This window comes from Leucopleurus acutus, assembly GCF_964270905.1.
Source record: "Leucopleurus acutus genome assembly, chromosome: 2".
Classification (NCBI taxonomy): Eukaryota; Metazoa; Chordata; class Mammalia; order Artiodactyla; family Delphinidae; genus Leucopleurus; species Leucopleurus acutus.
The window spans coordinates 105234261-105260251 of NC_139143.1; the positions used below are offsets into that span (position 1 = coordinate 105234261).

General features: G+C 35.6%; 1 protein-coding gene across 1 annotated transcript in view; it reads left to right on the forward strand.

Moving 5' to 3' along the window:
* Positions 1-25991, forward strand: part of SASS6 (SAS-6 centriolar assembly protein) — a 50625-nt gene that overhangs the window by 915 nt on the left and 23719 nt on the right. The window contains exons 2-8 of the mRNA XM_082834504.1: positions 4867-4927; positions 6637-6716; positions 7120-7224; positions 9948-10119; positions 11015-11080; positions 12143-12262; positions 24335-24526. Coding sequence (XP_082690630.1) covers positions 4867-4927; positions 6637-6716; positions 7120-7224; positions 9948-10119; positions 11015-11080; positions 12143-12262; positions 24335-24526 — 796 coding nt within the window. The remainder of the gene's footprint in view (positions 1-4866; positions 4928-6636; positions 6717-7119; positions 7225-9947; positions 10120-11014; positions 11081-12142; positions 12263-24334; positions 24527-25991) is intronic.

Sequence of the window (25991 nt, forward strand, 5' to 3'; positions counted from 1 at the left end):
CTCCTTTGTAAAGCTGATATAGCAGGCCTACCTACATGGTTGGTTGTTAGGAGGATCAGGTGTGAAAATGTGTGTGAAGACTAAATGGTGTGGAAATGTGACATATAAAAAATGAAGACATTTTTATATTGAGCTGCCAGTAATGTGAAAGTAGTATATAGTGCAGAATTCGATTCAGAATCAATTGGCAGGCCAGGCAAGGAGATGGTACCAAGACCAGCAGCTCTAAATGCAGATCTATAGGTTAGTTGATCATTCTTTTGTGCTGCCCAGTATGGGAGCCACTGTGGTTGTTGGACATTTGAAATGGAGCTAAGCTGAACTGATGTGCATAAAAGTTGCATGTTGGACTTTGAAGACTTACTAGGAGAAAAAAGGAACGTAAAATATTTCAGTTTTTATATTGATTATGTGTTAAGGTGACAAAAATGATATATAGGGTTAATTAAATATCAATTTATCTGTTTCTTTTAATTTTTTAATGTGGCTTCTAGAAAATTAAATATTACATACATGCCTTATATTTGTGGACAGCTGTGTTCTAGAATGATTACAGAAAGATAAAAGAAAGGGAGGGCGTAATTCCTGATCCCAATGTTGAAACTCCTAGCTCTTCTCCATCTCACTACATTGTCATCACAGTTATCTTTTCAAAACACAGTTTCAGCGTTTTTAGACTTTCTGTCTAGAAACTTTTCGTATATTCGTATCACCTATAGCAGGGGTCAGAAAACTAGAGCCCGTGGGCCAGATAGCCCACTACCTTTTTTTGTAAATAAAGTTTTATTAAATTTAGCTATTCTCATTTGTTTAAGAATTGTCTGTTGCTGCTTTTGTGGTATAAGGGCAGAAATGAATAAATGTGACAGATCTTATAGCCTGCAAAGCCTAAAATATTTACTATCTGGCCTTTTACAACTAAAGTTTGCTGACCCTTGACTTATAGGAAAAACAGTCCAGACTCTAGTTAAAAGTATTCAAGGCCAGTTCAGCTCAACAAGTATTTATGAATGCCTACTGTGTACCAGGCACTGTCCTAGGTGCTGAGAAGCTCCCTTCCTCCTCACCACCTTCCTCCAACGGTAGCAAGAGCAAAAAAACAATTTTCATTCTAGCCCTCAAGGAACTCACACTTTAACAGGGGAAACAAAAATATCTTCCTTTGAGAGGCAGCATAGCACTGGTTAAGAGTTCAGGCTCTGATAAACAACAAGGTCTTACTGTATAGCACAGGGAACTATATTCAATATCCCATGATAAACCATAATGGAAAAGAATATGAAAAAATATGTATATTTATCACTGAATCACTTTGCTGTACAGCAGAAATTAACACAACATTGTAAATTAACTATAGTTCAATTAAAAAAAGGATATATAATCCCTCTGTTTTGTACATTAAAAAAATAGTTCAGGTTATGGAGCCACATTTTCTGGGTTTATTTTATTTTATTTTTTTTTAATTTATTTTTTGGCTACGTTGGGTCTTGGTTGTGGCACACGGGCTGTCTAGTTGTGGCTCATGGGCTCTATAGTTGCAGCATGCGGGCTCTCTAGTTGTGGCGTGTGGTCTCCGTTGCCCCGCGGTATGTGGGATCTTAGTTCCCTGACCAGGGATCTAACCCATGTCCCCTGCATTGGAAGGCAGATTCTTAACCACTGGACCACCAGGGAAGTCCCTGTCTGGGTTTAAATTCCAGTTCTACCATTTACAGCTTGCTTTTGTACAATTTTTCTTACTTCTCTGTGCCTCATCTTTAAATTGATAAAAATAAAAGTACCTACCTGTGGGATTATTATGAGCATGTATTAAATAAGTTAATACATATAAAGTGTTTAGAACAGCGCCTGGAACTTAATGAGCATTCAGTAAACATAAGCTATTATTAAAGTATGATTAATGCATGAAGTAATGTAAACGAATTAAAGTCATAGAGAAAAAGGGACTTCAGTTGAGGACGTGGTAGTGCTCAGAGAACTCTGTCTGGAGGAAAGTGATGCAAAATTTTGAAGCCCACGGTTTGACACCAACCTGCTTTTTCATTTTTTTTTTTCCCTGAGCTCCTCTGTCCAATATAGTAGTCACACAGAACTACTTGTTATCCCGAGTGTACCTGATACTCTCTCAATATCATACCTTTACTCCGTTTTTTCCTGATACCTCAAATGCTTTTTCTTTCATAACTTTCTAGGTCTGTCTTAAATTCTTTTGCTATAGGGACCTTTTCACAGTTGCCTAAGTTGATATTAATTGTCCTTAATCATTTATTAGCATGGTGTAGGTGAAAAGTCTGAGTTCTAATTTGGGCTCTGCAGTATGACCTTAACGAAATTTGTAATTCTGTGCATCTCAGCTTCTTCCTTTGTAAGGCAGAGATAATATTTACTTGGCATTATTGTTGTTAAATAAGACGATATAAGCAAAGTGTCTAGCAGGCACTCAGTAGTGAATGAATTGGTAAGTGCTAGTAACCATTCCCTCCTCTCTCTTGAAGCTTTAAAATACAATCAGAAGCAAACCTTAGGGTAAAGTCATTTAATCTGATCTCAATTTGAGGACATGAACCATGTTTATTTCTGTTTGTATCCCTAGCACCCAGCATAGTACCTGGCTTAGAGTAGCTTTTGTTTGAATTGAGAGTTTAAGGTCACAGCTACTATGTGGCAGAGGTGGGCTAGAATCCAGTTCTGCTGAATCTAACTGACAGGGAGAATGTTATGCAGATTTATGCATTGTTCAGAATGTGACATTTATTTTGAAAAATAGCATTTTTAAAATTGTTTTTTAAACTTCGTTTTATATTGTTCCTATGACATTAACCATTACAGTGGAGGAAGTAAGATTTGTGATTTCAGATCCTCTGAAAGCTCATGCTTTTCTACAAGATATTTCTCTGGAGGTTTTTGAAGTAAACGTGGGGAATAGTTTTAATCTATGGGCTTCTCCTCCTCTTTTTCCCCCCAGCATCTAATGCATATAGGCTTTTGGAATATATGCAACAAAATAATTAATATGATTGGAAATTTATCATAGTAATAAAACTTCCAGTATTATGTAGAGAATACTTTATTTAATGGATGCTTCTTGAATGTTTTTACAAATTTATCAAGTGTGACACACTTTTAAAAGTGTAAAGTTATCAACCACAGTGTCATATCACTATGGCAGTATGTACTAGAAAAAAACTTAAAAAGGGGCTTCCCTGGTGGCGCAGTGGTTGAGAGTCTGCCTGCCGATGCAGGGGACACGGGTTCGTGCCCCGGTCCGGGAGGATCCCACATGCGAGGATCCCACATGCCGCAGAGCAGCTAGGCCCGTGAGCCATGGCCGCTGAGCCTGTGCGTCCAGAGTCTGTGCTCTGCAATGGGAGAGGCCACAACAGTGAGAGACCCGCGTACCGCAAAAAAAAAAAAAAACAAAAAAAAACTTCAGAAGATGAAAATGAAACATAATGACATTGTAGAGCTGAAAAGGCCCTCACAAACCTAACTCAGTACACTTTTTTTCCACTTTTTTTTTATAAGTTAGGGAATTGAAAAGTTTCTCCCCGCCCCACAAGAACACTTAATTTAAGTGGAATTGGAGTAGGAGTTTAATCTGTTTCACATACATTGCTTTAGATACTAGAGAGACAGAAACAAAACATTCTCTTGTTTTAAAGGTAATTCTTCCTACCTTTGTGGTGTTTACCAGTGCTCCTTGTTCCTTTTTAGATAATATACAAGTTATGGTAACCTCGTCATGTGAACTAAGATTTAATATCCAGTCATATGTTTAATAAGAAATTTAACTAAAATGACATGTATTTAACCAATATAAATTACAAGTCAGAGCATAAAAAAAACTAAACAATTGAATCTAGCCTTAGTCAACTATTACCAAGTTTTTCCATCAACACTCGGTTACTCTGTCTGTACTTCTGTAGAAGTAGTAGAATGTGGAAAAAGTTTAAAACATCTTTAAAAGAATAACTTAAACTTGAACAAATTCAATTTGTTAGTTTATTTTCCCTTCACATTAGGGAAAGACCATTGTTATTTAATTCTAGCAGAATAATTTGAGAAGCACTTGTGCAGAGATGTTTTTCACCATTTCCCCTTTGTTTCCTGAATTATTTAAACATTTTTGCTCAGTTTAATTAATGTTTATGAGCACCTTTATTTATATGCCTCTGTTCAATACTGGGTTTTCTAAGATGCAGTATAGAATGTGTAACACTATGGTTTTTTCCCTTTAGGGTTTAGATTTACTCTGGGATTAGATAGATAATAAACTTGTTGACCATACTTCTGTGGATATATTGCATAGAGAGTCTATTGATTAGATGTAGTTTGTGAACCTGAAAAAAAATTTTTTTGTGTATGCATAAGGGAAGCGAACATGTTTTCTTATTTCCTTTGTTGTAAACATTAAAGTATTTTAATATTATTCACACTTTAAAATTTTCAAATGAAATCTCTCATAAATCAATTTGGTCATTTCAGGTGGTATTTTTTAATGTGAAAAATTGTTATAAAACTGATGGTTTGTCTTTCAGTAGATGTTATTTGAGAATCAGGCTAGTAAGGTTGTATACCAGGCTAACAGTAGGCATTCCACATCATTTATCTCATTTAATCCTCACGGCAACCTCTTTTTACAGGAGAGAAAAATTTATGCTCAGGTTAAAAACCTCATTGCTTACTTGTAGAAAAATAGGAACTTAAACTTCAAATCCAGGGTGCTTTCCAAACATCTGTTCATAATTTAGGGACAACCTGTGGAGGATCTTGTGGCTTAAGATGGAAAATGTTAGCTATACAAATGGTAGTAATAATTCATTTCATGTGAATGTTTTTGATAGTTGGGCATATCTTTTCATACAGGAGAGTGAGTATTAGACTGAGCATTGAACTACAATCAGTTTCTAATCCAGTTCACAGAAAGGTTGGTATTTATTTCTTTTGAAATAATTATTTTTCTTTTTTTGAGATATGGTAATTCTGTACATTATAATTATTTTTGTTCTTTAAGAATGTGAGATCTTTTGTTATATCATCTTGCTTTTTAATTTTGGGCCATTTTATAACTTGCAGTTCTGGGGTGGTAGAACCTACTAAGACAACAACTGAGAGATTATTATATCATATATTTCTAAAGCATGCAAGAATTGGGGATTGGGACAACAGTCTCCTTAGGTTTGCCCCATTGCACTTTTTTTTGGCCACCCCTTGTGGTTTGCCGGATCTTAGTTCCCGGACCAGGGATCGAACCCCACCAGGGATCAAACCCGTGCCCGTGCCCCTTGCAGTGGAAGCTCAGAGTCCTAACCACTGGACCTCCAGGGAATTCCCCCATTACACTTTTTTAAGTTGCTAGAATATATATTGCTACCCTGTAGAATTGGCGTTTCATGTAAATGTGAGAACAGAATGAATTGAAGCACTGCAGGGAGATAGTTTTGAATCTTTTTGCCTTTTGAAGAGAGGTGTTTAGAACATCAGTCTAATCTGATTTAAAAGTATGAGTCATTAACAGAAATGAGGATATAGAATGGAGGGCTAAGAAATACATCTGTTTTCTCTGTCATAGCTTTCCCTGTACATATTCAAGGATCTAATGGTGTTAGTAGCAGCTTCAGTTTTTTATAGCATCTTGGGGTGGATTTCAAGAAATACTTAAATAGAAGCTTCTTTAAGAATAGTGCCTTCTGAAGCAGAGCAAACACCTAGGTTGCTAATTTTCTAGGGTAGAGATTATATATTATACTTCTTACACGTTATTCCTATGCCTGCTGTACCTTTTCATTTTCCAGCTCTACTCATAAAAGTGGTTTAGATTTTTCTAGGACCCTAGTGGTTCCTCAGTAGCCACAAGTAGATATTATTTCTAAGTAGAAACTTAATCTTAACCTCTGTTAGCCCATCATCTTGCTAGTCCTGTTTTCCTTGTGCCAGTGTGCTCTGAAATACATAATTTCTGTTTACTTTTCTATCAGCTTTAGCTGCTGTGATAAAATGGTCTTTATGAAAGGTATTCACTTCATTTGAAACTGAAAACAGATGGGGTTCCACATCAGTGGCCACTTAGAGTGGGAGAGAATAGGTAGGCTCTTAGGAAGAAGCCCTGGCAGCCTGTCACCTGATACCCCTGTCCTCTGCCTGAGAGACAAATGTTCCTTTCTTATCTAGGGTAGATGATTGTCATTTCTGCTGATGTATTTACCACTTCGGAAATACCAGACAATTAACTTGAGGGAAACTGAAAATATAATTGATTATGATATGATCAGTGGTAAAGAATACTTTTGTTATGGTATCATAGTGCAGCAGGGGCTGGGTCTAAACTTTCTTAAGCCTCTGATAGAATGATATATTCTTCAACTTACAACTCCTAGCATTTAATTAGCTTTTATAGACCCCTTTCCTTCCCACCTTCCACTCCATGTGGCTCTCAAGGAGCAGAATATTTAACCCTATTTAAGATGCTAAAGTCTGCAAAGACCAATGAAAACCCAGCAGCACCAGAAGACAGAGCTGTCTGAACTATAACAGTGATATGTTGATAATACTAGATGATTTCACTTCCAAGAAGGAAGAAATTACTCTAAAAGCCAAATCTACTGAAAACATTAAAAATAACTATCTTTCTTTTAGGATTTAGTTATCCGTCTGACTGATGATACTGATCCATTTTTTCTGTATAACCTTGTTATATCAGAGGAAGATTTTCAGAGGTAACTATATTTATTTTTCTGGTCTTTGATCTAGGAATAAGTAAATTTTTAAGTTTTGTGAATGTATCGGTACTATCTTTGAAACACATACCTATTAGAAACATTTAGGCATTTTGGGAACACTGGACTATTTATACTGTAATTATTCAGGCTGTTTTTGAAAATAAATATTTGATAGATTATCAGCATTTTGCTTAACAGCTCAGAAGTTTGGAGCTTTAGCTAGATTTATTGACCTTTTCCCTCCCATTGAATAAACTCTATAAAAATCAAAGTTCCCTAGCTTAATTCTTGATTATAATATGTGTTCAGTAAATAAAAGAATAGTCTTTCAGGATGTTATTTGTAATTAAATACAGTAATTAAAATTCTAAAAGAATTTCTTTTCCTGTCTTCTGTATAGTTTAAAATTCCAGCAAGGTCTTCTGATAGACTTCTCAGCTTTCCCACAAAAATTCATAGATCTCCTTCAGCAGTGTACTCAAGAACATGCCAAAGAAATTCCAAGGTAAGTCTCAGGAGAGCACTATATCATTAAACTTCCCTAAAGACAGACTCTTCTTTGTAAGACAACTTGATGGGAAAATATTCTATATAAGTACCTCTGTCTATTTTCAAAGCTGTGGTGAGAGGTTCATAAATCTCAAATTTATAAAATCAGAAATATTTGCCCCTTAATTTTCATGTTTTGGCAAAGCCATTAAAGTTACCTGAAATGTTTAACAGCATCAAATATATATTTTTTCCAAAGGTTATATTCCATTTATAGTTATTATAAAATATTGGCTATATTCCCTGGGTTGTGCAATATATCCTTGTAGCTTATTTATTTTATACATAGCAGTTTGTACCTCTTAATCCGCTACCCCTATATTGCACCTCCCCCCTTCCCTCTACCTACTGGTAACCACTAGTTTGTTCTCTATATCTGTGTCTGTTTCTTTTTTGTTACATTCACTAGTTTGTTGTATTTTTTAGATTCCTCATGTAAGTGATATCATACAGTATTTGTCTTTCCTGACTTATTTCACTTAGCATAATACCCTCTAGGTCTATCCATGTTGTTGTAAATGACAAATTTCATTCTTTTTTGTACTCTATTGTGTATATATACCACATCTTCTTGATCCATTCATCTGTTGATGGACACTTAGGTTGCTTCCATATCTTGGCAATTGTAAACAATGCTGCTATGAACATTGGGGTACATGTATCTTTTAGAATTAGTGTTTTTGTTTGATTTGGATATGTACCCAGGAATGGAATTGCTGGGTCATAAGGTAGGTCTGTTTTTAGTTTTTTGAGACACCTCCCTACTGTTTTCCACAGTGGCTGCACTAATTTACATTCCCACCAAGAGTGTAGGAGGGTTCCCTGTTCTCCACATGCTCGTCAACATTTGTTATTTGTGTTCTTTTTGATGATAGCCATTCTGACAGGTGTGAGGTAATATCTCATTGTGGTTTTGATTTGCATTTACCTGATGATTAGCCATGTTGAGCATCTTTTCATGTTCTTTTTGGCCATCGGTATGTCTTTGAAAAAATGTCTGTTCAGGTCTTCTCCCATTTTTTTGTCAGGTTGTTTGTTTTTTTGATATTAAGTTATATAAGCTGTTTATGTATTTTGGATATTAGCCCTTCATTGGTCATAACATTTGCAAATATTTTCTCCCATTCAGTGGGTTGTCTTTTTGTTTTGTTGATAGTTTTCTTACATTGTGCAAAAGCTTTTTAAATTTAATTAGGTCCCATTTGTTTATTTTTGCTTTTATTTCCTTTTCTTTTAGGAGATAGATCTAAAAAATATTTCTACAATTTATGTCAGAAAGTGTTCTGCCTATGTTCTCTTCTAGGAGTTTTATGGTTTCCGGCCTTACATTTAGGTCTTTAATCCATTCTGAGTTTTATTTTTTTATGTGCTGTTAGAGAATTTTCTGTTTTGTTCTTGTACATGTAGCTGTCCAGTTTTTCCAGCACTACTTATTGAAGAGACTGTCTTTCCCCATCGTATATTCTTGCCTCCTTTGTCGTAGATTAATTAACCATAAGTGTGTGGGTTTATTTCTGGGCTCTCTGTTCTGTTCCATTGATCTATGTGTCTGTTTTGGTGCCAATACTACTGTCTTGACTACTGTAGCTTTGTAGTATGGTCTGAAGTCAGGAAGTATGATTCCTCCAACTGTGTTCTTCTTTCTCAAGATTGTTTTGCCTATTCAGGGTCTTCTGTGTTTCCATATAAATTAAAACTTTTTTTTTATTCTAGTTCTGTGAAAAATGCCCTTGGTATTTGGATAGGGATTGCATTGAATCTGAAGATTGCCTTGGGTAGTATGGTCATTTTAACAGTATTGATTCTTTCAGTGCATGAACATGGTATATCTTTCCATCTGATTGTATTGTCTTCGATGTCTTTCATCAGTGTCTTGTCTTACAGTTTTCTGAATACAGGTCTTTTATCTCTTTAGGTAGGTTTATTCCTAGAAATTTTATTCCTTTTGGTGCAGTTGTAAATGAGATTGTTTCCTTAGTTTCTCTTTTTGATAGTTTTGTTGCTAGTGTTCAAGTATATGTTTTTGTAATGAACTTGGAAAAAGGGAAGAATAAGATTTTGTGTGCATATATATCTGTATTTGTTTAGTGTAACATGTGATCCTTTCCTTGTAAAGCTCCCAAACCTTTTATGTATAAATTTCATCAATTGACGATTCTTGTTTGAATTAATTAGCAACTATAAAATTATGCTTTTCCAGTTCCATCATTCTTCCTATATTTATTAGATATAATTCTTCTATAAAGAAGAACTTTCCTTTATCAATTAGAGCTATTTGATTACTCTGAAAATTCATACAGGAAAGGATACATGCTCAATTCTTACTTTTAAATTGTCAGTTTTCAGAGTAAGGAGTTGTTACTCTAGTTACTTTTGTGATTTCAGTGGGTTTTTGATTTGTTTTTGTTTTTAGTGTTTTCTTCTCCTCATCTGTTTCTCATTGTGAACTCGTGGACATTTATATATTCATTGTTTTCAATCAATAGATAAATCTCCATTTTACTGTTTACACTAATTAATCCAGTTTTACCGTTGGGAATCCTTTCATATTGGCTCCTATGATTCCAGTATGCTCCCTTTTCTGATCCTTTTAATCATTGATGATCCAATAGAGCTCATGATTCAATGGGAGAGTTTCACTGTCTCATAAATGTGTTATGTGACACTTTGTTTTCAAAGGTTTTTGCTACAGTTAGTTTCTCCAGAAGCTATTTTGGATAACTCACCTGCTTTTTTAAATGTGGTAGAGACAAATCCTTTTAAGCATCTTACACACCTTTCATTAAAACTGTTACCTGGAAATGATGTGGAAATAAAGAAGTTTCTAGCAGACTGTTTGAAATGTAGCAAGGTAAGATTTAAATTTAAGTTAATCTTTTAAATAAGTCCCAGAGCTCTCTGATAAACCACTGAAAAGCTATATTGCTATTAGATTTTGTTTTCTGAATAAAGTTCTTTTAAAGATGTACAGGAAATTTTTTTTTTTTTTTTTTTTTTTTTTGCGGTATGCAGACCTCTCACTGTTGTGGCCTCTCCTGTTGCGGAGCACAGGCTCCGGACGCGCAGGCTCAGCGGCCATGGCTTACGGGCCCAGCCGCTCCGCGGCATGTGGAATCTTCTCGGACCAGGGCATGAACCCGTGTCCCCTGCATCGGCAGGCGGACTCTCAACCACTGCACCACCAGGGAAGCCCCCAGGAAATTTTTATAGCATGTACTGACTTTATTGTTTTAGTTAAGGTACAACAGGATAGAACTGGACCAGGAATTGAGAAACTGAGGTCCCAGGATTTTTACTGATTTTCTGTGACCTTGAGCAGTCACTTAAACTCTTGGTGTCTTGGTTTCATCAGCTGGTAGATATGTATGGAAATATGTGCCCTCTCTAGGCTGTCTTAAATGAGATAAAATATATGGAAGTGTCTTGAAGATTAGAAAGTGCTCTATAACTATATAAGGTATGTAGCACAAGGAAACAACATTGGGATGCCTTGTAAGAGTTTTCAGAAAGTCTTTTTAGTCAAACACTATGGATCAGTGCATCTCAAGATTTAAGGGTTAGGCAAATCTTCTAGGGATCTTGCTCGTGCAGATTCTAACTCAGAAGGTTTGAGGTGGAGCCTGAGATTCTGTATTTCTGACAAACTCCAAGGGTGGTACTGATGCTTACTTTGCTGCACTTTGAGTAGCACAGCTACAGATGATTAAATTAAATTATAAGCTGCATACTTTTATTTTTATAAATAGGAAGAAAAATTATCATTGACACAATCACTAGATGATGTTACCAGGCAACTGAATTTCACACAAAAGGTAATTCAAATTTCATTTTGTCTTTGTAAGTCATCCAAACATAGGTTCTGAATTGCTTCTTGAATCAAATCTAGGCTTTTGTGTATTTTTTTTCAAAGCACACTGCCATTGAATTCCCCCTCCTTTTTGCCACCCTTCCCCTACCAGTTGTCTTAATCTGATGCTTTTTCTTCTTGATAGTTTATTCTATCCAAACATTTCTGTTATCCCCAGTATATGACACATTTTCTCCAAGTCTTCATTAAATAATGTGTAGTATCTGTCATATGTTCTGCTCCTCTTTAATTCACCTCATTCCTCTTGTCTAAATGGCTTTTCGGTTCCTGTCTTCTAAATCTTTCCCTTCCTTCCTTCTGTTAAGTTTAGAATTAATTCCTCTGATAGGCTTATCATCATCTCAGTCATAGCTACTCCTTGAAATTGAGGACCAAAGTATCTGATAAGCTGCATGGCTTCAGGTAGAAAATTGTCCTGCACCACGTGGCCCATCTTGGGAACCTGTGTTTCTAGGTTTTAGGTGTATAAGTAAACTACAGTTGACCCTTGAACAACACACGGGTTAGGGACACCGGCCCCCTGCACAGTTGAAAATTCTTGCATAAGTTTATAGTCAGCCCTCCGTATCTATGGTTCCACATCATCAGATTCAACTAACCGTGGATTGTGTAGTATTGTAGTACATATTTCTTGAAGAAAAATCTGAGTATAAGCGTACCTGTGCATTTCAAACCTGTGTTGTTTAAGGTCATCTGTACTACTTATGACTTGGTCTACCCTGGGTTTCTTTTTTTCTTAATGCCAGAGGAGAGGATTGAGAGGCGAAGAGCCAGATTTAACTAAAAGGTCAGTGATTGTTAAACTGTGGACCATTTTAACTCTAAAATTGCTTTTATTCTAATGTTGATTTCTTTAAATACAAAAAAATCTGTGTAAGAAAAGGCTTTGAGTATGTCTTAAAAAGCTGTGATTCCATCTCCTTTAATATACTTTGCAAATATTTTCATGTTCCAATCTAATAACATATTCAAGAATTTTAATATTTCATATTGAACTCTACTACAGACATTATCAGAAAAAATCCAAGAATTAGATAAGTTACGGAATGAATGGGCATCACACACAGCAACATTGTCAAATAAGCATTCTCAAGAACTGACAAATGAGAAGGAAAAAGCTTTGCAGGTATGAATATTAAAAAGAACCGGAAAAATATTTTATTGCCGTTAGTCATTTTGTTAATTATAAAAGTAATACATGCTTGCTTTAACATTTTCAAACAGTGCGGAAGTATATAAAAATTAAAAGTCTATCCTTAAAAATCTTACTACGCAGAGATAATTTATAAACATTTTGATATTTGTTTTTCCAGACTTTATATATGTAAATAATATACAATTTATAAATAATTGTTTATATTTATAAATTTAGAAATATGTAAATTGGGAGATATGTACACACCTGAGTTTTGGTTTTGTTCTAAGCTAACAAGGTCCTCATGGATATATTGATTGTAACTTTTTTTCACCTAACTTGATATCATAGATATTGTTTTTTTTTTTATCAGTTCAGATGTAGCTGAGTGTAGTATTCATTACTTGGACATAAAATAAATTATTTAAGTACTTACTAACTGATGGACATTTAAATGCTTCAGATCTTGGTTATTGCAAATAATACTGCAGTGAACATTTTTATTCCTAGAAGTGAGATTGCAATATACCCATATAAAATATTAACGGATATTGCAAATTCGCCACCCAAAAATGTTGTACCAAATGGAATCCCAAAGATAGTGTATGATCATACTTACTTCCCCATATTCCTGATAATATTAACCTTCTTAATATCTGCTACCGGACAGGTATTATAGTAGTATTAATTTTAGTTTATATTTCTTAGATTTTTAGTGAAGATAAGTATCTTTTAATATGACTTTTGGCCATTTTAATTTCTTCTGTGGATTATTTCTTTTAATATCTTTTGCTTTCCCTGTGTGACTCTCATTTTCTACTGCTTTGTAGTGTGGATTTACAGTATTTTATACCTTTTATATCATATTAATTTCTTTAATTAATGTTAAATTATTCTTTAATATAAAATTCTATTTTTGCTTTTTGCACCTTACTAAATGTTTGCTTTTAAGGGTACTGCTTGATAACAGTTTATGTGTACTTTCACCCAAATTAAGATTCAGAAAATTGTACCACCCCTTTAGGTTTCCTTGTGTGCCTTCTCAATCCATTTCATACTCCCACAGGAAGCCCATCACTTCAAAACAGGTTTTGCCTGTTCTTGAACTTTAGATAAATGGACACATACAGTATGTACTTATTTGTGTGTGGCTTCCTTCACTCAGCATAATATCTCTGAGATTCAGTTATATTCTTGTGTGTTTCTTTTTGTTGTTGTGTAGGATTCTATTATATGAACATGCAGTAACTTATCTGTTTTCCTGTTGGGAGACATTTGAATTGTTTCTGACATTTTGCTATTATTAAACTGTTACGAACTTTCTTGTACATGTCTTTTTGTGAACACATGTACTCATTTTTCTTGGGTATATATTTAGGATTAGAATGGCTAGGTTCTAGTGTAGGCATATGTTTAGCTTTAGTAGAAACTGTCAAACAGTTTTCCGAAGTGGATATGTCAGATCACACCGCCATTCAGTGGGTGTATGGTAGTACCTCATAATGAACACCTTTTCATATGTATATAGACCGCTTGGATATTTTCTTGTGAAGTGCCCATTTGAGTCTTCAGCCCATTTATTAATTGTGCAGTCCCTGTTTTTCTTAATGATTTGTAGGAGTTCTTTGTATATTCTGGACCTGAGTCCTTTGTCAGATACATGCACTGTGAATATTTTTTGTCCATGGCTTGCCTTTTCATTTCTGGTGTAAAGTAAGGATGTTATACCTTTACCTACTATGTATATTATAAACATTGTATTTTAGCCTGTCATTTGCATTTATTAGTATTTCTTGCCATATATAGTTCTTTTTTTAATTTTTATATTCTTTTTTTTTTTTCGGTACGCGGGCCTCTCACTGTTGTGGCCTCTCCCGTTTCGGAGCACAGGCTCCGGACGCACAGACTCAGCGGCCATGGCTCACGGGCCCAGCCGCTCCACAGCATGTGGGATCTTCCCGGACCGGGGCACGAACCCGTGTCCCCTGCATCAGCAGGCAGACTCTCAACCGCTGCGCCACCAGGGAAGCCCAATTTTTATATTCTTAAATTTAAATTATTTTATTTATTTTAAAGATTTTGTTTATTTATTTATTTTTTGAGCTGCACCGTGCAGCATGTAGAATCTTAGTTCCCCGACCAAGGATCGAGCCCACGCTGCCTGCATTGAAAGTGCAGAGTCTTAACCACTGGACCGCGAGGGAAGTCCCTATAGTTCTTTTTATTTGATTGTCATCCAGTCTTTCAATCTGTATTTTTATGGTATAAGGCTGCATTTTATGTTTGGAAAGCCTTTGCCACCCCAAGGTTATGAAAGATATTCTCTGGTATTCTCTTCTAATACTTCTGTAATTTTCTTGTTGAATTTAACTTTTTAATCTGTTTGGAGTATATTTTTCTGGAGTATGAGATGGATTTTTTTTGGCATATAGTCAGTGAGTTGTTAAAATACCATATTTCCCAGTGGTTTAAAATGCAACCTTTAATATATACTAAATTCCTTTATTTATTTGGTCTTGTTTCTGGACTATTGGGTAGAACTGATATCCTTGGAATTTTCTTGTCCAGTGTAGAGAAATATCTCTTCATTTATTCAGGTCTTATTTGTTTAAAACAGGTTTATAGTTTACTCTTCATTTACCTCCTTTTCTCTTTCTTTTTTTCTTTTATAGTTCTTGTTAAATATTTTTGCCTAGAGATTTTACAGATTTTTGCTTTATAAATGGGACCACATATCACACCCCTCTACTGTGATAATTTCTAAGTGTTTATTGCTAATGTGTATTAATGTCATACCCATTAATTCTAGGTTATATTTACAGATTTGCATTTTAATTTACATATTCTAATAGTTTTGGAGATTCTCTTAGGTTTTTCTGGTAGATATGTAAACTACACAAAATGGTAATTTATCTCTTCCAAAATTTATATCATTTTTTTCCTATGCAGAGAAATGATAAATAATAGTGGAATCCCTATCTTGTTTCAGTGCTTTTTAATTTAATTTTTATTTTATATTGAAGTACAGTTGATTTACAGTATTGTGTTAGTTCCACGTGTATAGCAAGGTGATTTCAGTTATATATATATATGTATATCCATTCTTTTTCAGAGTCTTTTCCCATATAGGTTATTACAGAATTATTGAGTAGAGTTCTGTGTGCTATACAGTAGGTCCTTGTTGATTATCTGTTTTATATATAGTAGTGTGTGTGTTAATCCCAAACTCCTAATCTATCTCTACCCCCCCTCCTTTTCCCTTTGGTAACCATAAGTTTGTTTTCAAAGTCTGTGAGTCTGTTTCCATTTTGTAAATAAGTTCATTTGTATCATTTTTTAAGATTCCACATATAAGTGATATCATGTGGTATTTGTCTTTGTCTGACTTCCTTCACTTAGTATGATAATCTTTAGGTCCATCCATGTTGCTGCAAATGGCATTATTTCATTCTTTTTTATGGCTAAGATTCCTTTGTATATAAGTACCACATCTTCTTTATCCATTCCTCTATCAATGGACATTTAGGTTGCTTCCATGTCTTGGCTGCTGTAAATAGTGCTGCAGTGAATACTGGGGTACATGTATCCTTTCAAATTATGGTTTTCTCCAGATATATGCCCAGGAGTGGGATTGCTGGGTCATATGGTAGCTCTATTTTTAGTTTTTTAAGGAACCTCCATACTACTCTCCATAGTGGTTGTACCAGTTTACATTCCCACCAACAGTGTTGGAGGGTTCCCTTTTCTCCACACCCTCTCCAGCATTTACTGTTTGTAGACTTTTTGTTACTGGTGTGAGGTGATAGATACCTCACTGTAGTTTTGATTTGCATTTCTCTAATAATTAGTGATGTTGAGCATCTTTTCATATGCTTTTTGACCATCTATATGTCTTCTTTGGAGAAATGTCTACTTAGGTCTTCTGCCCGTTTTTTGACTGGGTGGTTTGTTTTTTGATATTGAGCTGTATGAGCTGTTTGTATATTTTGGAGATTAATCCCTTATTAATCGCTTCATTTGCAAATATTTTCTCCCATTCTGTGTGTTGTCTTTTTGTTTTGTTCATGGTTTCCTTGGCTGTGCAAAAGCTTTTAAGTTTCATTAGGTCCCATTTGTTTATTTTTGCTTTTATTTTCATTACTATAGGAGGTGGATCCAAAAAGATCTTGCTGTGATTTATGTCACAGAGTGTTCTGCCTATGTTTTCCTCTAAGAGTTTTATAGTATCCGGTCTTACATTTAGGTCTTTAATCCATTTTGAGTTTATTTTTGTGTATGGTGTTAGAGAATGTTCTAATTTCATTCTTTTACATGTAGCTGTCCAGTTTTCCCAGCACCACTTATTGAAGAGACTGTCTTTTATTTCTCCATTATATATTCTTACCTCCTTTGTTGTAGATTAATTGACCATAGGTGTGCAGGTTTGTTTCTGGGCTTTCTGTCCTGTTCCATTGATCTGTATTTCTGTTTTTGTGCCAGTACCATAGTGTTTTGATGACTGTAGCTTCATAGTATAGTCTGAAGTCAGGGAGCTGGATTCTTCAAGCTCCATTTTTCTTTCTCAGGATTGCTTTGGCTATTTGGGGTCTTTTGTATTTCCATACAAATTGTAAAATTTTTGTTCTAGTTCTATGAAAAATGCCATTGGTAATTTGATTGGTATTGTATTGAATCTGTAGATTGCCTTGGGTAGTATAGTCATTCTGACAATATTGATTCTTCCAATCCAAGAACATGGTATATCTTTCTATCTGTGTCATCTTCGATTCTTTCATCAGCATCTTATAGTTTTCAGAGTACAGGTCTTTTTCCTCCTTAGGTAGATTTATTACTAGGTATTTTATTCTTTGATGAGATGGTAAATGGGATTGATTCCTTAATTTCTTTTTCTGATCTTTCACTGTCAGTGTATAGAAATGCAAGAGATTTCTGGGTATTAATTTTGGTAAGTTAATCTTTTTTGGTAAATAGCTGAAATACCTCTCCAGTAGGAATGATGTTTGCTCTGCTTTTGAGAAAGTTTTCTTCTGTCTGGCTTCCAAAGAGTGCTAAGTCAGATGAAGTGACTTTTGGGGATTTAACCAAATAATCATTTTTCTCACTTTAGTAGTAAAATATTGATAATAATAGATTTCCAAAAGTGGAACCAATTTTGAATTCAGAGGATAATATTTAGTCAAAGATTTTTAATATCCTGTTGAAGCAGTTTGCTAATATTTAATTTAGGACATTTGTATATATATTCACACATGAGATTGGTCTGAGATTACTATTATCCTGCACTCTGTCTTAGTCTGCTAATTAAAATTATGGATTTTGGACTATGGTATTAGAATTATGCTAGCGTCAGGAAAGGTATGAAAACATTTTCTGGTTTTCTCTATGCTTTGGAACAGTCAAATAATGAAGAATTATCTGTGCCTTGAAGGCCTGATAGAATTAGCCTTTTATCATTTGGGTCTGATGTCTTTTTTTTTTTTGACAATTTTTCTTTTTTAACATCTTTATTGGAGTATAATTGCTTTACATTGTTGTATTAGTTGCTGCTGTAAAACATACTGAATTAGCTATATGTATACATGGATCCCCATATCCCCTCCCTCGTGCGTCTCCCTCCCACCCTCCCTATCCCACCCCTCTAGGTGGTCACAAAGTATGAGCTGATCTCCCTGTGCTATGTGGGTGCTTCCCACTAGCTAGCTATTTTACATTTGGTAATGTATGTATGTCAGTGCCACTCTCTCACTTCATCGCCGCTTACCCTTCCCCCTCCCCATGTCCTCAAGTCCATTCTCTAAGTCTGCATCTTTATTCCTGTCCTGCCCCTAAGTTCTTCAAAACCTTTTTTGTTTTGTTTTTTAGATTCCATATATATGTGTTAGCATACTGTATTTGTTTTTCTCTTTCTAACTTACTTCACTCTGTATGACAGACTCTAGGTCCATCCACCTTACTACAAATAACTCAATTTCATTTCTTTTTACGACTGAGTAATATTCCATTGTATATATGTGCCACATCTTTATTCATTCATCTGTCGATGGACACTTAGGTTGCTACCATGTCCTGGCTATTGTAAATAGTGCTGCAATGAACATTGTGGTACATGACTCTTTTTGAATTATGGTTTTCTTAGATTGTATGTCCAGTAGTGGGAATGCTGGGTCATATGGTAGTTCTAGTTTTAGTTTTTTAAGGAACCTCCATACTGTTCTCCATAGTGACTGTCAATTTACATTCCCACCAACAGTGTAAGAGGATTCCCTTTTCTCCACACCCTCTCCAGCATTTATTGTTTGTAGATTTTTTGATGATGGCCAGTCTGACCGGTGTGAGGTGATATCTCATTGTAGTTTTGATTTGCATTTCTCTAATGATTAGTGATGTTGAGCATCCTTTCACTTGTTTGTTGGCAACCTGTATATGTTCTTTGGAGAAATGTCTATTTAGGTCTTCTGCCCATTTTTGGATTGGGTTGTTTGTTTTTTTGATATTGAGCTGCATGAGCTGCTTGTATATTTGGGAGATTAATCCTTTGTCAGTTGCTTTGTTTGCAAATATTTTCTCCCATTCTGAGGGTTGTATTTTCATCTTGTTTATGGTTTCCTTTGCTGTGCAAAAGCTTTAAAGTTTCATTAGGTCCCATTTGTTTATTTTTGTTTTTATTTCAATTTCTCTAGGAGGTGGGTCAAAAAGGATCTTGCTGTGATTTATGTCATAGAGTGTTCTGCCTATGTTTTCCTCTAAGAGTTTTATAGCGTCTGGTCTTACATTTAGGTCTTTAATCGATTTTGAGTTTATTTTTGTGTATGGTGTTAGGGAGTGTTCTAATTTCATTCTTTTATATATAGCTGTCCAGTTTTCCCAGTACCACTTATTGAAGAGGCTGTCTTTTCTCCATTGTATATTCTTGTCTCCTTTATCAAAGATAAGGTGACCGTACGTGCATGGGTTTATCGCTGGGCTTTCTGTCTTGTTCCATTGATCTATATTTCTGTTTTTGTGCCAGTACCATACTGTCTTGATTACTGTAGCTTTGTAGTATAGTCTGAAGTCAGGGAGCCTGATTCCTCCAGGTCCATTTTTCTTTCTCCAGATTGCTTTGGCTATTTGAGGTCTTTTGTGTTTCCATACAAATTGTGAAATTTTTTGTTCTAGTTCTGTGAAAAATGCCAGTGGTAGTTTGATTGGTATTGCATTGAATCTGTAGATTGCTTTGGGTAGTAGAGTCATTTTCACAATGTTGATTCTTCCAGTCCAAGAACATAGTATATCTCTCCATCTGTTTGTATCATCTTTAATTTCTTTCATCAGTGTCTTATAATTTTCTGCATACAGGTCTTTTGTCTCCCTAGGTAGGTTTATTCCTAGGTATTTTATTCTTTTTTGTTGCAATGGTAAATGGGAGTGTTTCCTTGATTTCTCTTTCAGATATTTCATCATTAGTATACAGGAATGCAAGAGATTTCTATGCATTAATTTTGTATCCTGCTACTTTACCAAATTTATTGATTGGTCCTAGTAGTTTTCTGGTAGCATCTTTAGGATTCTCTGTGTATAGTATCATGTCATCTGCAAACTGTGACAGTTTTACTTCTTTTCCGATTTGGATTCCTTTTATTTCTTTTTCTTCTCTGATTGCTGTGACTAAAACTTCCAAAACTATGTTGAATAATAGCGGTGAGAGTTGGCAGTCTTGTCTTGTTCCTGATCTTAGTGGAAATGGTTTCAGTTTTTCACCATTGAGAACGATGTTGGCTGTGGGTTTGTCGTATTTGGCCTTTATTATGTTGAGGTAAGTTCCCTCTATGCCTACTTTCTGGAGAGTTTTTATCGTAAATCGGTGTTGAATTTTGTCGAAAGCTTTCTCTGCATCTATTGAGATTATCATATGGTTTTTATCCTTCATTTGCTAATATGGTGTATCACATTGATTGATTTGCGTACAATGAAGGGATAAATCCTCACTTGATCATGATGTCTGATCCTTTTAATGTGCTCCTGGGGTAAACCTGAGATAAACCCCACTTGATCATGGTGTATGATCCTTTTAATGTGCTGCTGGCTTCTGTTTGCTAGTGTTTTGTTGAGGATTTTTGCATCTGTGTTCATCAGCGATATTGGCCTGTAGTTTTCTTTTTTTGTGACCTCTTTGTCTGGTTTTGGTATCAGAAGTCTCTGAGTCCATCCTCAGTTCTTTTCATTCTTTTTTCTTTATTCTGCTCTGTGGTAGTTATTTCCACTATTTTATCTTCCAGGTCACTTATCTGTTCTGCTGCCTAAGTTACTCTGCTGTGCTTCATTCTAGAGAATTTTTAATTTCATTTATTGTGTTGTTCATCATTGTTTGCTTGCTCTTTAGTTGTTCTAGGTCCTTGTTAAACATTTCTTGTATTTTCTCCATTCTATTTCCAAGATTTTGGATCATCTTTACTATCATTTTAGATTTTGGATCATCTTTAATATCATTACTCTGAATTTTTTTTCAGGTAGACTGCCTGTTTCCTCTTCATTTGTTTGTTGTGGTGGGTTTTTACCTTGCTCCTTCATCTGTTGCATATTTCTCTGTCTTCTCATTTTACTTTACTTACTGTGTTTGGGGTCTCCTTTTTGCAGGCTGCACGTTCGTAGTTCCTGTTGTTTTTGGTGTCAGCCCCCAGAGGGTAAGGTTGGTTCAGTGGCTTGTGTTGGCTTCTTGGTGGAGGGGACTGGTGCCTGTGTTCTGGTGGATGAGGCTGGATCTTGTCTTTCTGGTGGGAAGGACCGCATCCGGTGGTGTGTTTTGGGGTGTCTGTGAACTTAGTATGATTTTAGGCAGCCTCTCTGCTAATGGGTGAGGTTGTGTTCCTGTCTTGCTAGTTGTTTGGCATGGCGTGTCCAGCACTGTAGCTTGCTGGTTGTTGAGTGGAGCTGGGTCTTAGTGTTGAGATGGACATCTCTGGGAGAGCTCTCGCTGATTGATATTACATGGGGCCAGGAGGTCTCTGGTGGTCCAGTGTCCTGAACTTGGCTCTTCCACTTCAGAGGCTCAGGCCTGACCCCCTGGTGGAGCACCAAGACCCTGTCCGCTGCACGGCTGGAGTACCTTGACAGTAGGAGAAGCTGGCCTGCAGTGGTTCTCCTTCTGCGCTACACATTAGAATCACCTGTTTCTTCCTTGTTTTGCCCCAAAGGCAGTGTTCCACAGAGAAAAACAGTAGCCTTGAAAATAGTCACAGCTCTAAGACTCGTTTCTTTTTCCCTTTGTGCTTAGTTGGGTTTCACTTGCTCACAGGGGGCCACGTGCAGAGGCCTTGCACCCAGCTCTTCTGACCGGAGTTCCTAGTGTGGAATGGCTACCGCTAGCACCTCAGCTCAGGCGGGCCGTGTGCGTGGGTCTGATGCCTTTTTAAGGCATTTTTCTTTAGGTTCTTTTCTGATTTCCTTCATGATTATTGGTCCTTTTGGATTTTCTGTTTTTTCTTGAGTTATGTTAGTTATATTTCCTTAAAAAGCCATGTATTTCATCTTTGTGTTTAAATGTATTAGTAAAATATCTTATATGTTGTTTTATGATTTTTAAAGTCTTCATACCATTTCTCTTACATTCTTAATGTCTTTTTTTTAATGAGACTTGTTTGTCTGGTTTTTTGTAGTATTTTTAAAGAACCAGTTTTTTCTTTCATTAATTAGTTCTATACTGTCTCCCCACCCACCCCGATTTCATTAATTTCTATTGTTCACTAAAGTTTTTTTTGCCTCTATTTTCAAACAAGTTAGGTTCTAAAAGTCTCATAATAAGTGTATTTGTTTATAACACCAAAATGACTGAAGGATTTGTTTGCATTCCTTACTGCATTTTCTAATAGGATTGTGAATCAGTCCTTTGAGACTTTAAAACCAAGCAAGCCACTCTTCTCTTCCTGCTGATAGATAGTCTATAGGGCAGTGATTTTAAGACTTTAGTGTACATCACAATCACCTGAAATAAACAAAGTAGAAAATGTAAATATTGTAATTCTATCCATTACACTTTTTAAAACAAAAGCTCCAAAATTCTGATTATCGCTGGGATAAATCCAGTTTTGTTTTGTTTTGTTTTTTTTGTGGTACGCGGGCCTCTCACTGTTGTGGCCTCTCCCGTTGCGGAGCACAGGCTCCGGACACGCAGGCTCAGCGGCCATGGCTCACGGGCCCAGCTGCTCCGTGGCATGTGGGATCTTCCTGGACCAGGGCACGAACCCGTGTCCCCTGTATCGGCAGGCGGACTCTCAACCACTGTGCCAGCAGGGAAGCCCTAAAGCCAGTTCTTTATGTTTATAATCTTTGGTCTCTGTTGCCTTCAGTGTGTTTAATTACCCTCTTAGATAGTTACAGTTAGCATCTGTACCAGTTTGCTCATTGTTATTTTTTTCTTGATTGCTCCTTGAGTGTTTTCTTCCAAGGTTGCATTTTCAGTTTTGTATGGACTCTTTTTTTCTGTTTTATCTCTTTTTCTTCCTTCTTCTCTCAATTTTAGTTTTCCAAAAATGAGGAATTCTTAAAATACTTATGTAAAATTCCCAAAGTATTTTATGAGAGAGACACTCTCCTGGTTTTGTGGTAGGAATTTTTGAATGGGTACAACACTTCTGGAATGCAGTTTTGGAACTAGTATCAAGCTTTATATTTGTTTACATATTTTTGACCTATAATTGATCAAAAGGAAATAATCTGAATTTGGATGTATGCTTATGTACAAAAATATTAACCATAGTTTTATTTGTAATTGTGAAAAATTGTGAACTCAGTATCCATAGTAGAGCAGGGGTTAATTGCATTATGGTTATAGCCATGGGATAGAATATTGTGCAGCTATTAAAAGTATTTACAAAGAGTTTTTTAATGATGTGAGGAGGTGCAAATGCTAAAGGATTAAAAAGCATGATTAAATTGTGTAAGCAGGTTGGTCTCATTTTGTTAAATTTAACTATGTTTGTTATGTGTGTATGTGTGGTGTCAGTATAAGCGTATAAATGACTCGAAAGGAATATTCCTAAATATTTAGAATGACTCCTTGGATGAGATCATCGGTTATTTGTGATTTCTTTCTTTATGCCTTTAAGAGAATGTATAACTTTCATAATGAGAAAAATACTCTTTATTTTTTAAATGTATTTAGGATTTGATAGTGTTCATCAACAAATTATTTAACATTTTTAAAATTTGTTATTGAATGAAAGATTCTTTAAATTCTGTAGTGCTTTACAGTTTTTAAAGTTTCACATGCATAATTTTATAAAATCCCATAATAACTCTTTTTTAATCCTCTAACCCTATATAGCCTCTCCCCCTTCCCTCTCCTCACTGATAACCACTAGTTTGTTCTCTGTATCTGTGAGTCTGCTTCTTTTTTGTTTTATTCACTAGTCTGTTGTATTTTTTAGATTCCACATATAAGTGATATCATACAGTATTTTTCTTTCTCTGACTTATTTCATTTAGCATAACGCCCTCCAAGTCCAACAACAGAAATTATTAAGATAGATTAGTGGTATGATTCAAAGAGGTACCAGAGATTTCAGAGTTACAACTATGTTCAAATTTTATTGTTGGTGAAATGTAACAACTAAATGTAAGACTGAGCAATACCTTGTCAATTTTACAAGTTTAGATGTTTCTTTCATTAGAAGACATATATACTGGTTGTAAAAAACTGAAACAGTATAATGTGGTTTAAAGCAAACACTGAATGTTCCTTATGTACCTGCTCATTTGTTTTCTCAGAAATAGGTTCACACTATATATACTATTTTGCAATTTGCTTTTTTCTTTTTTAACTTAATCCTATATCATTCTTCCCTTAATTTGAAGACCATTATGTCTAAACATGTGGGTTTAGGAGAAGAAGAAATTATGAACAAGATGATAGTGGTAAATTTGACTTTCTTGACTTTTCTTTTTCATGAAACCCATAATTGAAAATAGATTCTCTTAAAAGCAAGGAAATCTTATAAAGAATAATAATTAAGATTTTTTTCTTCAAATCTCATGTTTGTATTTTTTTTTCTTTGAATTTTGGTACTGTATTTTATTATATAATAGGCACAGGTTCGATACCAACAGCAGCATGAACAACAGAAAAAAGATTTAGAAATCCTCCATCAACGAAACGTCCAGCAGCTACAAAACAGATTGTCTGAGTTAGAATCTGCTAATAAAGACCTCACTGAAAGGAAATATAAAGGAGACTCTACCATCAGAGAACTTAAAACAAAACTGTCTGGTGTTGAAGAGGTATGGAACGTTGGGGTTGGTCTCCCCCCCCCCCCAATTTAAAAGCACAGTTTAATTTAGTGACTTGATTTTAATTTGTTTATTACTTTATTACTTGTACGGGTGGTGTTCTGGATGCTCTGCAAGGATCTCTTGTAGTTTTAGGGTAGTCAGTTCAGACAATACGAAAAAAATGGAGAATCAAAAATCTAATAAAATGGACTAATTGAGAACAGCGCTAAGGTAAACTTGGATATTTTTTGTTGGGGCCTTGAGTAGCAGCTCTTTGGCACAGCCCGCAGATCTTTCAGTGTACTTCCAACATCAGCACAGTGTCTGTGGCTCAGGGTGCTCAATGTTGGCAGGGCTGGTTCTTTCTTTCAGTCTACTCAACATATTAAACAACTATATGAAGTTTAGTGTCTAGAAATAATAATGCTAATGATAATAGAAATGATAATAGCTAATGCTTACTGAACACTGTTTTATGTGCTTGGCATATATATTAACTCATTTAATTCTTATAACAATTATTTTAAAGAAGGTACTGTTATTATCCCCATCTTACAGATGATGAAACTAAGGCACAGAGAACTTAAACTTAAGTAACTTGCCCAAGTTGGCATGGCCATAAGTAGAAAAGTGAGGATTGAAATCCTTTATTTACCTGTCTCTAGTACTACCTTGTTCTTTTAGGCAACAGAGACATTTAAAATATTTTGCTATAGTGGTACTTTTGTTGATACTTTGCCAGTGATGATAGACTCCTTCCTAGCATTATTATACATTATTGTCATATGAGTTATTAGAAAACATATGTAGATTTTGTTAAGTCTGTCATGTTTGAATGTAAAGATCTCCAGTGTTATTCTAGCTCACAAGACATCCAACTCCATTTGACCAGTCTGTCATGCTTAGAAACTCTAAAGCCTGATTTTTTTTTTTTTTTTTGCGGTACGCTGGCCTCTCACTGCTGGGCCTCTCCCGTTGCGGAGCACAGGCTCCGGACGCCCAGGCTCAGTGGCCATGGCTCACGGGCCCAGCCGCTCCGTGGCATGTGGGATCTTCCCGGATCGGGGCACGAACCCACGTCCCCTTCATCAGCAGGCTGACTCTCAACCACTGCGCCACGAAGGAAGCCCTAAAGCCTGACTGATTTTATGTTCAGATCCTCACAGCATTCTGTCCTAACAATTAGATGTCTTCAGTCCTTCTCACTACCCTCTTCACCTTTCACATCAGTTAGTAAAACATTTCAGCCTGCATAGTACATTGGATAGTGAATACTTCATTATAATGCTACGTGGTTTCTTCTGTTTTAGCACTGACACTGGCCAGTGTATACAAACAGTGTGCTTTGTTATGTTGATTTTCATATAATGTAATCAAAATATTTCTTCCAAGCTTTGCATAAGACTTGCAAATTATGAGTCCTGGGAATTTTCTTTTTTAAACTTCTGAGTATTGTTACCTAATTATGTTAAAT